Source organism: Aspergillus fijiensis, assembly GCF_003184825.1.
Source record: "Aspergillus fijiensis CBS 313.89 unplaced genomic scaffold BO72scaffold_19, whole genome shotgun sequence".
Classification (NCBI taxonomy): Eukaryota; Fungi; Ascomycota; class Eurotiomycetes; order Eurotiales; family Aspergillaceae; genus Aspergillus; species Aspergillus fijiensis.
The window spans coordinates 410,439-423,279 of NW_024468995.1; the positions used below are offsets into that span (position 1 = coordinate 410,439).

The following is a 12,841-nucleotide window of genomic DNA, read 5'->3' on the forward strand; positions in this document are numbered from 1 at the left end:
TTCGGCTGAACACGAAGGGGGAACATAAAAGGAGGCCGCTGACCCTCTGCACCGCCGGCGCCCTGGCATAGAATACGTCCGCCTGACACATTCCCTCCACTCTCCATTAAATCCCTGCCACATCTGTGAAGCTGCATCATGCCTCGAATCTCCTACCACGGACTGATCACGGGTGCCGAGCAAGACCTCCAGTCGCTCACGCAAGCAGCTCTCGTGGATGGCTTCTTTAGTCTGGATCTCGACTGTCCAAAGGGCGTGAGGCTGCGTGAGGACATTCGCTTTCTTAAGAAATTCTCTGAGAACGTCTTCGACATCCCCACTCCTGTCAAGGAGCGCTTTGATTTCAAGACACTAGGACGGTTTCGAACCACGGGGTAAGCTAAACGATATCAACATCCCTGGACCCCCAGCCGAACCCGACTTAGATGGCCGTCCACTGACCAGCAGTCCGTGTGGCCCTGCAGATATAAGCCCTTGGGCATTGAGGAAGGCGCGAAGGCCGGAGAGCCCGACGGATTCGAGATGTTTATGGTATTCTGCCTGGGCGCTGTGTTCTGCCATTCCCTACCCTACCCTACCCTACCCTCTTTCCCTTTCTACCTCAGACGAGGCTAACCCATTCTCTATATTTCAGTTGCCCCAAAATGAGTTTCTCCTGCCCAGTTTCCGTTCCGGTCTCCAGTCCCCCGATCTGGTTTTCACCCACCGGGAGGCTCTCACACGCTGCATGGAGCACTACGAGCAAGCAGCGCAGCTCATCCTACGGCGCGTCAGCGAAGTTCTGGATCTTGGCGACGCGCTGCTGGCGGCCCATCAGCCCTCGGAGCCCTCGGTCACGAACCTGGGCTTCTTGAAGTATCCGCCGCAGCCGCCCGGGTCGCGCAACTTTGGACACATCGCGCACACGGACGTGGGCAGCCTGACACTACTCTCGGCCACCGCGCGGGGGCTGCAGGTCATCGATGTCGCGCGGCAGGACTGGGAGTTTGTGGAGCCAGATCCGGCGCAGCTCTTCGTCCAGTTCGGCGACTGCCTGAAGTTCCTCTCGCGGGGGCGCATCATCCCCTCCCTGCACCGCGTCGTGCCCAGCGACACCGACGCCCAGGCGACCAAATACACCCTGGCGTACTTTGTGCGTCCGAACGAGCAGGCCCAGATCACCGCCGACGATGGGACTGTCTGGAGCTACGAGAATTATCATTGTCGCAAGTTCGATGCCTTTGCGCGCCCGCTCAGCCATGTCCGGCCTGAGGGCGAGCACGACATGATATCCATTCGCCAGGCGCCGCAGCGCGAGGCTCCGGTGGCCGCGGCGTGAGAGGGACGTTGATGGGTCTGGAGGTTTGATGTCCCCGTTCGGCTGGAGTATTCATGATAGTCTCGTGCCTTTGTATCTCATAGTATATTCGCCCCGTCGGGGATCCAGATCTTTGAACTGATTATGGTTATTGGATTTGTCTGTCTGTCTTAGCTTTCTAAAAAATACAGAGCATTGTATCATTATAAATCCGCCCTGTACGCTCTATGGTGGGCACTCTATACACTCACACACTATTCTTAAAACCGCCTTGGACCCACTCGTATAGCCTGCTGCTGTGAGCTCGACTCCGGCCAGGCTCACAACTGGATGGCCTGCTGGTTTATGATCTCTCGGCGAGTGGGCTGACCTCAATAGTAGTGACGGGTCTCTACTGGACCGATGGTCTTTAGCTTTGTGGCTCTGGCAGCTGCTATATATATAGGCTGGCATCCATAAGCAACCTCTCATTACTTCAATTCCCCCCTTTTCCATTTCCGAACATCTTTTCTTGGTGTGTATCCCTCGGGCTCTCGTCATGATTAAAGGTCTCTTGAACCTTCCACTCCTTATACAAGGCAGTCTGGCGGTGATCGTCATCTTGCTACTCCTCGTTCTTGCCAACAGGCTGACTACGTGGGAGTACATCGTTCCCAAGGAGGTGCAATGGATCGACCGACCCCCAGAGAGCTTCGGCTATATGCGTGCAAAGGCGCGATCCTTTTTCCTGATGAAACAGAATATCATGCAAGCCTATCTGGAGGTACGTTTCTCCTTTGGCCCCCCTACCCTGCATACACGCACAAGTGACAAGTGATTGATCCCCGTTCCTCGCCAGTGCAACAAAAAAGGCCGCGCTGCCGCGCTCGCCATCGCCTTCGGTCGACCCCAAATAATCCTCCCACCCAAATACATCCGGTGGATCATCGACCAGCCGGAATCCGTGCTAAGCATGGATCCGATCCACGACGAATTCCACGCCTTCGTGCAGGACGGGTTGGTCGGCGACCACTCGGTGCAGGAGGTGCTGCGCAAGGAACTAACGCACAACCTGGGGCGGCTGACGGCCGACATCAACGACGAGATTGTGGACGCGCTGCATGCCGTGTGGGGCGATTCGCCCGAGTGGCGCACGATTCCTCTCAAGGACAGTACGCGCACCATCATTGCGCGGATTACCAATAGGTTGTTCGTCGGGAAGGAACTTTGTACGCAACCCTTCCATTTATGCTACCAAGGCAAGTATTAGTCGTGCACTAACGGGGAAGATGGGGAGGCGCGTAGGTCGCAACGAGCAGTACATCCGTGACGCCGTCGGGTTAGGGCTGGCGGTCATGCCCGAGACTGTGTTCCAGGACTTGCTGCCCCGGCCGCTGAAGGGCCCTGTCTCCGCGATTGTCAAGTGGATTAATCGTTTTTACATGGCCGGCTTCAACCGCCACCTGCAGTCCGTGGTGCGACAGCGGATTCACGACGTGAAGCGGATAGAAGAGCAGCCCGAGCACGCATCTGCGGCGGACGAGCTCCCGAACGAGTTCCTGACGTGGATTGTGCAGCGCGCCGTCCGACGCGGCGAGCCCATGGCCGGATTAGAGCAGCGGACAATCGCGCGCGTGGGCATGGCGAACCTGGCGTCGATCGAGACGACAACCAACACGATGAGCAAGTGCCTGGCGGACCTGACGACACTGGGCGAGGCGCAGGGGTACCGGGCTCTGGTGACGGCGGAGGCGCGGACGGTGCTGCGCGAGTGCCAGCAGCGGCCAGAGAAGAAGGACATCGATAAGCTGGGATGCATCGAGAACGCGCTCAAGGAGAGCCTGCGGCTGGCGGTCGTCTTTCCGGGGCTCATCCGCCAGGTCACCAGCCCCACGGGGGCGACGCTGGCCGCCGACAAGGAGGCCGGGGGCCTGCGTCTGCCGCACGGGGCGCGCATCAGCGTCGCGGCCTACGCCATCCACCGCGACGACAGCCTGTGGCCCGAGGCCACCACCTACAATCCGTCTCGTTACGAGGTCGAGCACGCCGCGGCGCCGCGCGTACCCATGTCCCGCGCCTCGGAGCGCTTTCTCTCCTTCGGCATGGGGAAGCGCGCATGCCCTGGCCGCTTCTTCGTCACCGATGAGCTGAAGCTGCTGTTCGCTCATATTTTCACCAAGTATGAGATCAAGGTCATCCCGCCCCCGCCTACCACGGCGGGCCTGTTCACCGAGTTGACGCTGCGAGGGCCGCAGGAGCTGTTGATGATTCGTCGGCGGACTGAGGAGGAGATGAACACGGCGTGATTATGGGACGGAGTTGATGTTTAATCGGGTTCAAGACAGTCTGGCTCACTGGTTCACTTGGTGGGACGTACCATTTCCTTTCTCGCTGTAGGGTTATATAGGTCACGGGATCCGTTGGGGAGCGATATTCATGTATTTATCCACCTTTTTCGATGCCATCATTCGCATTATGATCTAATTCTCGTGTCCAATTTAGCCTTGGCTTTAGGAGAGCTATTTGCAGTCACAGACAGCAATAATACCCTGTCATCCGCGGTGGCTGGAGAAGCAATGAAAGTGGCTGTTCGCATGCGGGCGAACCGCGGACTAGGCAAATGGTCCATTCTCCGTCCCAACGTCTGGGAGTAGTTCACACATACAGTAATATGTAATAATGGTTAGGATGATGAGACGTTTGCATTTCGGTCACGCTGATGTTTGTACAACAATATTGACGCGCTCAGCTTCGGGTCTAGGATCAAACTTACACATCTACTCACTCAGAAGTCATTCGTTCATCAGACACGGTTGACAATGAACCTCCTGTTCGCATCAGCAAATCCGGTGGTCTTCCTTAGTTGCAGTGCTAAGTTTACTAATACCACAATGTACAGATTCGTCTGAACGGACTCTCATTTCCTGGTGGGTATCTAATCAAAAGGTGGCTGATAAGCTTGGACTCCGTCCACACCTCACACCAAATCCTTCAGCTTGAACTTCAGCGCCTTCCCGCTGTGACTTTTCGGGATCGCCTCCAAGAACCGAATGTTCTCGCGGAGCCAGAACGGCTCACTCAGAGTAGTCTGGATGTGCGCCGCCAGCGCCTGGCGGAGAGTCGCTTCGTCCATCTGGGCATCGACCTGGCGCGAGCGCACCACAAAGGCAAATGGACGCTCGCCCGTCGCGTCATCTTGGACTCCAATCACCGCGGCCTCGTCCACAGCTGGGTGGTTCAAGAGCTGCGCTTCAATCTCGACCGGCGCCACTTGGATGCCCTATGATGCGTGCCTACGTTAGCGACGCTGCATGTGACGGCAAGGAAAATAAACGACACGAACCTTGACCTTCATGATATCCTTCTTGCGATCCACGATGAACAGATGCTCCTCGCCGTCTGCGCCGCGCCGCATGCACGCCACATCGCCCGTGACCAGCCAGCCGTCCTGGTCGAAGGCATAGGAGTCCGCCTCGTTCTCCCCAAGGTAGCCCTTCATGACGCTGGGGGATCGCACGTAGAGGTCGCCGGCGACGTCGTAGTCGTGGATCTCCACCCCATTCGCATCGAGCAGTCGCACCTTCACCTGGGGCAACAGGCTCCCCACCGAGCCGGGGAAGATGCTATGTTGACTGGTGTACGAGACAATCACCGCCGCTTCGGTCAATCCTATCGTTATCACGCCTTGTCAGATGTTTGTCACAACAGTTCAATCCATTGCGGTTGGCGGTTGACCTACCATAACCAGGGAGGAGATCCCAGTCGGGACGCACCCGTTTCATGGCGCCCATCATGTCGGCACTCAAGGGCGCGGATCCACAGACCACCGTCTGCACGGACGACAGATCGGCCAGCTTGAATAAGATAGGGTTATTTACCAACGCCGCCACAATCGCGGGAACCTAGCAGGAGCCGCCCGCATCAGTATGCACACGCATGTCCGTATTATTGCCACAGAGGAGATTCTCACCAAATACAACCGCTCGATGCGGTATTGTTGAATCGACCGTAGCGCCGCCGGCATGTCGAAGCGGGCGTGCAGGATCGTCGTATCGCGCCGACACATCAACGTATGCAGTACGATCAAGCCATAGGCGTGACTCAACGGGAGGATGCCCAGAGTGGTCTGGCTCTTGGGTCCGGTCGCATATGAGTCCAGAGTAACCGCCTGGAGGGCATTGACGATGACGTTGGCGTGGGTGATTTGCGCCAGTTTCTGCGCACGATGTCAGTCAGAGCCTTCGATTTCTCACCTGAGGCTCGTGCAGGACATCGGTTCTCTCACCTGGTACCCGGAAGTGCCGCTGGTCGGGCAGAGATATGCGACCCGGTCGCGGGACTCCCCTGGCTGGAGAAGGATGCTCGCCACGGCGGGCAGATGCTCTCCCTCGGCGATCAGCTCGGAGACGGTGGCCCGGGTCGCCGGCGTGCTGGCATCGTCGTTGGGTAATTCGAGCAGAAACAACCGGTCAGGATCTTCGTGCAAGGCGGCAAACACGGCCTCGCAGAGCGGTTGCAAGGGACGGCAGGTGAAAAGGGTGTGGCAGTTAGCTTTGCGCATCAGGGTCTGGATTTCGCTGGCCGACGAGGTCGGGTGCATCAGGAGACATGTGCCGCCGATGCGGTGAATCGCCCAGGACAGAGGCACGAAATCCATCTGAAGCGACCGCCTCTCCGTTAGCTACAGTGTTGAACAGAACAGGAGAGCCAAGTCATGTCCGGCCTACCGCGTTGAGGGCCAAGATGCCCACGACTTTCGTTTCAGGCGGCCCCTCGGTCGCCTGCCATCCCAGTCTCCGGGCGAGGCTGCGCGCCAGCATCGTAACGCGATAGTCGAGATCCTGTACACGGTACGACTGGCCGGTCTCGGCACACACCAGCAGCGGCTTCTCCTCGAAGCCATCGCTGACTCCTTCCAGGACGAAGTCGCCGACCAGCTGGGTCTCGGGGAAGGGCACGGCCAGGTCACGGCACCACGGCGCAGAGGCGAAGACCATCTTGTGAGTTTGAACTCTGAGGATAAAAGAGGGGATTGGTGCAGTTTGGAGGCAGAAGACTGACCGACTTTTGATCGAGAACAGTCGGGGAGGGTCGATTCAAGCAAGCTGAAAAGGGATGACTCGATGTACTTATAGACATGTTTCTTTCTATGTCAACTACAGGGAGATCCTAGGTCCTCAACCTCAACCATTTACTCTGAACCGTGTTTATAGCTTACCCCTCATACACAAGATCTACCTTTCTTATGTACAGGTGTGTTGCGAAGTCGAAAGTTCACGTTGCAACTTGGACAGTCTTACGGTGTGGTCTAGCCCGTTAGGGCACGACATCCAACCCAGAGGACGTAGCCCTAACCTCCGCTTTATGGATTTACACACGATGGGGAGAGTTGAAACGCAACAACGCGCCACAATCCAATCTAGCCGATATATATTGTTCTTCTGCCGACGACGGCACATCGCACATTTGCCACAGCTGTCATCTCAGTCGGACACTAGCGGACAATGTCTCAAAAGGACATCAGGGTACTTGGATAGGCGTCCCACCTTCGTGGGTCATGCACGTCGATCCTTTTTGTGTTTCTTTCTTATTTTCAGCTTTTTTGAGTTCAGTTTGATGGGGGCCAGAAAGAGTGGGGGCTCGACGAACGCCAAGTCCGACGGTTGCCATGAAGAGGGATCGCGCGCTAACCAAATGCCAGCAGGAATGCTAGTGCTGACAGCCAGATACGAGTGAACGAATTGATTCAATCCCCACTTCCCCACCGTAAGCCGGACGCGACATAAGGTGAGTTAGGCTCTTAACACCGGGGCTTCACTGACCCGTGGTCAATCTAGGCCATTTGCAGTGCATCGAAGCGATTTCATCCCGAACACTCTCCACACTCGTGGGATGATTTTCCGGTCCCATTTGTGCTCTTCTCTCGCGCAGCCTTGCAAAGTAGGAACGGACAAGAAAGAGAGGGGGAGATGTTTTATGGCCAATGAGATGGCAGCAGTAACAGCAGCAGCAGCAGCAATGGAGAAGAAATACTCACAACACCTCGTCTTGCTCCTTCCCGCACACAGGAAGGAACAGTGGACATGGGGGACCGAAGCAGAAGAAGGAAAGGAAGGAAAGTGAGTCCCCCTATTTCTTTTGCCCTGCAACAATGGGGAACACGTGCAGCTATCACAGTCACATTCTAGTGAACGTCTCGCATTCCACAGGTGCTGTCAAACGCGCTTATGTGAACTGTGCTCACCACGTTGTAGGCTATCGCGATAACTGCGTCGCTGAATCAGCAGCAACGTGGCGTGCTGCCAAGCACTGGCTCCTGCGGGTACGACATATATATGTCCTCCACTATGACTGCGGAGAACTCATGCCACTGTGGAAACCCCTCCCGCGTGGCATCCCAGATCCAAATGGCTCCGGACCTCCTCTGTTTGCCATAGTAACAGGACATATACCCTCAACACGAGGGCCTTAATTCTATCTAATGCAGAATCCTGCACGGAGGATTCCCTCTTGTGGCTTCCTTTCCCCTCCCTCCCCTCCTTTCCCCTCTTTTCCCCTCCTTCATCCTCGCTCCCTCTTTCCTTCCGCTCACGGCCACCGGATTATTAATACTACCATATGGTGAATATGATGCTGACAAGGGAAATCAGACCGAGTAAAGACAAACGAAGCCAGCCTTGTTCGGCTTGGTATCTGCAGATGCAGGGGGACGGGACAGTTTCCTGGGTCCGTGCGCCTGAAAGAAGAAGAGAAGACGCAGAAGAAGAATAAGAATAAGCTGCATACTGCCTGGTGAATCCTGAGGCTTATGAGGCTCAGTTTCCTGCAGAGACGTTTTGCACAAGTGCTGAGCCTCCGGATATGTCCGCGTCAGCAGTAGAAGTGCGCATTCCTGGTGTGGTCTAGCATGGCTTGGTGTACTAACTGTCGGACATGAAAAGAGGCCAATAATGGTGCTTCAATGTCTCGATCACATAGCGACCTAGTCGCCAAGGATTGAATACCAAAGGCAGGGATAATAAAAATCCCCAGATCCCAGACATGGTGTTTTTATTTAGTCAAGGCTCGAGCAAGTCGAGCCAGCTGTGAGAATTGATCTAAATTTTAACTCTGCGCTCTCTGATTAGGGTTTGTGTGGTTCTGCAGTGTTCCGCGAGACGTATCACGCATCGCATCCCTTTTCCTTCTTATCTTTTCCCATACTGTAGGGCCAACGAGACAATAATGCATCTCGTGGAGGGATCGCGTGCGACGCCAACCACGCCCCAGCAGGACTGTCATGATCTCGTGTTGATGGACCGGCTCTGCGTAGACTTCCGCGAGAAACTCCTAGATGCGCTGGCCACCTCCTCCTGCTCCAGTACCTTTGTTGAGGCGAGAAATATCGCCAAGGAAAAGCTACTCGACATTCTACACTGCATCGGCTCCCTATCGGCCTCGGATAAAGCGAAAGAAAAGCTTGTCGCCGCAGAGGAACTAGGAGATGCGCTGACCCCAAAGCAAACCAGTCTGGGGGATCATCTCCCGTTTAATACCCCTGCAGGAGATCTGGAGGTCGGGATTGGGGTTCATGGAGCATCGTCGCCGGCCGACTTTTTTCAACACTTCCACGATATCAATGCCGGGTCGCTGGACCTGGCGCTTTCCACAACATCCACCCCGTCGGGCGCGACGGGGGACTGGCCGGCTCTGTCCCCCGTTCTTCTCCTCGCGGAGGATCTGGCGATGCTGCGGCAGAGCGGGGACCTGGATCCATGCACGGGGATGGAGTCTGGGGGGGGCGATGAGATGCAGTGGTGGTCCTCGCAAGGGGGTCTCAATGATACGCCCGCTCGACTGAGTCCCAAGACACCGACTAGTGTGCCTCTCTGGCCAGGGGTGCAGGGTCAAGACCCCAATGAGGAGCTGGCCCCGGCGGTTTTAGACTTTGTGGACTTGGATCTACTGGTTGAACAAGGCGAGATGTTTGCCCTAACTCACGGTGGTCATGCGCTTAGACAGGCCACGAATTCGAAGCAGAATGCAGCGCGGCCGGCGTCAGCAACGTTAGTAGGCAGCAATGATGCCCGGCCGGGGACGGTGCGAGAGGACACCCCTATCACCCCAGCCATCGCTCATTCACCAGCACCCGATAGAGGTATTAGACACAGCTCGCTTTCGCAACAACAACAACAACAACAACAACAACAACAACAACAACAGCAGGGGATCCCCTCACCATCACCCTCCCCAGCAAGACCAAGACCCACGCCACAGCCAGTCACCCCCGCAGCGCATGCCCAGGATTCGCCGGCCTGCGAGAACAGGCGCAGTTATGCCATTTCCCCAGTGCTCCCGGCGTCGTCCCCCCCTCCCCAGCCCAGGAATGTGGCTGAGAAGGGGGGAGGGGATGCTCTAGTGGCGGTGCAACCCTGCAGTGAGGCTGAGGAAGCAGGGGGGCAGCCTATGGAGATCGACTACGCCGCAGCGCTGCCATCGCTAACGGGGGTATATTGCGTGCCAGACCATCTGCCGTCGGCGGATCAGGTCTACGCCGTGTTCAGCCAACAGCTCCCCAACAGCAAGCGGCAGGTGGCTGAGCTCTTTACCCGCCTGTTCTACGCCATTGGAAGTCCGGATGCGCTGAATCAGTTACGCCATGCCCTTCATCTGGCGCGCAAGTCCTCTGTCCTCCCAGTGGCCACGGCTGGCGGCCCCCGGAATGACCTGGCCACGACGGTACAAGCCCTCGACCAACTCGACTCCATCACCACCCTATCCCATATCCTCCGGCGCTATTACTTGGTCCGTCTCCTCACCCACCGTACCCGATTGGAGCAGGATCACATCGCCGCCAAACTTGCCTGTCGAGGGTCCAAGCGCATGCTAAAGTACGACTGCGCTCGCCTACAACTGATCCGCGACGGGGGCGATGGCGATGCAGTCCGCGCAGCATCGACCGCCGGGGGACGACGGCCCACAAGCAAGCCACGCCCCAAGCACCGGTCCAAGACGCAGGCTCTGACCGATCTGATGCAGATGCTGTACCCGGGCCTGACGCCCATCCCAGCTGAATCAAGTAACCGCTCGACCAACGATTGCGTTTACACGCGAAAATTAACCCGGCTGCGCAACCGCCTCTCGTGCGCACGCAACTGGTATCCCTTCGAGCACACCTTCCCGGGAGGGATTCTGGCCCTGATCCCTTGCGCCGGGAGGTACTCCATCAGTATTGACCAGTAAGTTCCATCCACGAGATCGCAGGAGGAACCCCCAGGTCAATTGACAGGAAACTGACTTGGAAATTCTCGCGCAACCACAGAGTGGAAAAGCTGCCCAGCGATACCATGCGGATCTTCTTGGCCTACCTGCAAGAACATCGCGGGACGTACCTGCGAAGCCTGAGCCAGGCGCTGTCCAAAGACGTGTTCGACGTGCTGGAGGGCGCCGACCTGTCGCAGACTTTCGCGTTTGAGACAGTCGACGAAGGTGGCCTCGGGGACTACTTATATGACACTGAGGACCTGCTTCAACTGTGCAGACCGGCGGTTTAGCCCGCTAGCAACAACATATATTCCTAATCGAGGGCATTGCATGCCACCGGCTTGTGGGTACTGCCTGGTGGGGAGGCCCGTATGCCGTTCTGTCTGGTGTCGCAATCACATACCCAGTGACGATGTCTATGTCTATGTTTTGCCATACGAGTTCATTCCCCATGTTTCCCCCTTTTTGATTCCTTTCCGTTTTGTCAATTCGGGGGGTACTTATCTCTCTCTCTCTCTTTCTCTCTCTCTCTCTCTCTCTTTTCTTTTTCTTGTTTTGAATAGCGAACCCTGATGTACACGGCGTTTGAAGAGTGCTGCTTTTACTCATTGTACATTCCAAAACATGCACTGCACAAATCTCTACCTCATCTTGTAACTATGAGCTGAATAAAACTACGAACGAGAAATTCTATTTCTTTCAACAATGGAATAAACTAGCAAGTAAATAATGGGACCATTCAAAAGTAGACGGACTCAATTTTTTCTTTTACTATGGTATTCTATACAAACAACAAGCAAGACACCCGATCTCCTTACGAGTCGCACAATACAGCACATGTATTTCATCATCATATGTAGCATTATTCAGCATCAAGAACGATTCTATTACCACCACATAGGAATCAGTCCCAATCTAATACACAATCCCCGTCCGCAGCTGCTGATACGCCAGGGCCGTCATGTCCTGATACTGGGAGGGTCGGTCCGGGGTGACGAAGGGCAGCAGCGGACCTACGGACATATCGCGGCGGGCCTTGAGAAAGAATGCGATGGATCTTCGCGCGGGAAGAATAGTCTCGTCGCTGCCGGTGGAGGCCTTCTCGCCGCGCGGGGCGGTGACCTGGTGCAAGCCGGCATGAAGCACGCCGTTGGTCCAGCGCTCGAGGGTGTCGCCGATGTTGACGACGAACTCGGTGGGATCCTCGCGCGGCACCGGCACAAACTCGGCCGGGTTTGCCTCGTTCTGGATCTCGAGGCCGCCGCGGTCGTCCTGGGCCAGCAGCGTGATGATGCCGAAGTCGGTGTGCGGCCAGATGCGGCTTGTCTTGCCCGCCTCGAGCGTGCGCCGCGCGATGGCCGGATAGTGATTCAGGCGCAGCTCGCTGGCGTGGCCCTGGCATCGCTCTACAAACGCGCCCCGTCGGATCCCCAGCCCCAGCTCTAACGCCTCCATCAGCTCCAGCGTGATCGCCTGGCTGCGGTCAAAGTACGACTCCAGCCACGGTCGAAACCCGGGAATCCGCTCGTCATCCGGCCACTGGTTCGGGTATTCCTGGTCCTCTGCTGGGCCGGTGTCGAAATGCTCCTATGCACAGGATACAAAATCAGCATCACTCGGGTGGATCTATAGTTCTGACTGAGGGTAGACAGGGTAGACAGGGTAGATCTTTGTCTCACCTTGGCATCTTGCAGGTCGTGCTGGTCCTTCTTCGAGAGATTGGTCTTCCCGCCGGGGTTCAGGAGGCCCGTCTTTTCGGCTCCAACGCGACTCCATCCTCGTTGCGGTTTGGGACCTTCTTTGTTCTGGATGGGGTCTTTGTATGAATCAGGCAATTCAAAGAAATCCTTGTTCTGAAGGAGAATTCCGCAGTCAACGAGAGGTTCAATCGAAGCCAACGGAATCAGAGGCAGAGAAGCATACCAATTGGAACAAATGCGAGGTTTCCTCCCGGGTAAAGCCGTGATTGATGAGCTTGATAAATCCGAAGCGCTTGAATCCCGTCGTGAGAGCAGAGGCGAATTCGCGGCGCTCGGCGTCCGAGCCGCTGTGGAATTTGGCGAAGTCAAGGGTTGGAATCGCCATTGCGGAGGGGGACAGAGGAGATGGAGAGTAGATGAGGCCAGTGAGAGTGATTATCGGTGGTTCATGGGTTGGAATTTCCAGAATTTATAGATGGTCAGGGCAAGCAACGCCGCCGCGTCGTCAGGGAGAGCGAAAAGCCCTAAAAGGATCGGCCCCTCATCGCAACCCCGACATCACCTCACAATTATCTTACCACCTGCCCGACGGGTAAAATTCTTCCGATATCATCATACCTGT

At 56.3% G+C, this 12,841-nt stretch overlaps 5 protein-coding genes across 5 annotated transcripts; 3 read left to right on the top strand and 2 right to left on the bottom strand.

The window, feature by feature from the left end:
- The first annotated feature begins 84 nt into the window (after positions 1-84).
- Positions 85-1,416, top strand: BO72DRAFT_485581 (Clavaminate synthase-like protein). Its single transcript, XM_040947897.1, has 3 exons — positions 85-374; positions 465-531; positions 635-1,416. The coding sequence occupies exons 1-3, from the start codon at positions 139-141 to the stop codon at positions 1,316-1,318; spliced, it is 987 nt and encodes a 328-aa protein (XP_040802062.1). The 5' UTR covers positions 85-138; the 3' UTR covers positions 1,319-1,416.
- A 419-nt stretch (positions 1,417-1,835) lies between these two features.
- BO72DRAFT_495586 (cytochrome P450) lies at positions 1,836-3,582 on the top strand (the record flags this gene model as incomplete). The annotated part of the gene is made up of 3 exons (XM_040948558.1): positions 1,836-2,060; positions 2,136-2,505; positions 2,582-3,582. 3 exons carry the CDS (start codon positions 1,836-1,838, stop codon positions 3,580-3,582), a joined length of 1,596 nt encoding a protein of 531 aa, XP_040802063.1.
- Positions 3,583-4,262: 680 nt separating this feature from the next.
- On the bottom strand, positions 4,263-6,105 carry BO72DRAFT_340398 (acetyl-CoA synthetase-like protein; the record flags this gene model as incomplete). The annotated part of the gene is made up of 6 exons (XM_040940603.1): positions 4,263-4,556; positions 4,620-4,945; positions 5,016-5,178; positions 5,247-5,492; positions 5,562-5,933; positions 6,004-6,105. Coding segments are annotated over 6 exons (1,503 nt in total), but the record flags the coding sequence as incomplete, so codon positions are not given.
- A 2,395-nt stretch (positions 6,106-8,500) lies between these two features.
- Positions 8,501-11,084, top strand: BO72DRAFT_507902 (uncharacterized protein; the record flags this gene model as incomplete). Its single annotated transcript, XM_040949277.1, has 2 exons — positions 8,501-10,494; positions 10,578-11,084. The coding sequence occupies 2 exons, from the start codon at positions 8,501-8,503 to the stop codon at positions 10,807-10,809; spliced, it is 2,226 nt and encodes a 741-aa protein (XP_040802065.1). The 3' UTR covers positions 10,810-11,084.
- A 350-nt stretch (positions 11,085-11,434) lies between these two features.
- On the bottom strand, positions 11,435-12,638 carry BO72DRAFT_527181 (isopenicillin N synthase family dioxygenase; the record flags this gene model as incomplete). Its single annotated transcript, XM_040950087.1, has 3 exons — positions 12,443-12,638; positions 12,199-12,372; positions 11,435-12,106 (listed from the first exon to the last, which is right to left on the bottom strand). Exons 1-3 carry the CDS (start codon positions 12,602-12,604, stop codon positions 11,435-11,437), a joined length of 1,008 nt encoding a protein of 335 aa, XP_040802066.1. The 5' UTR covers positions 12,605-12,638.
- Between the last annotated feature and the right edge of the window lie 203 nt (positions 12,639-12,841).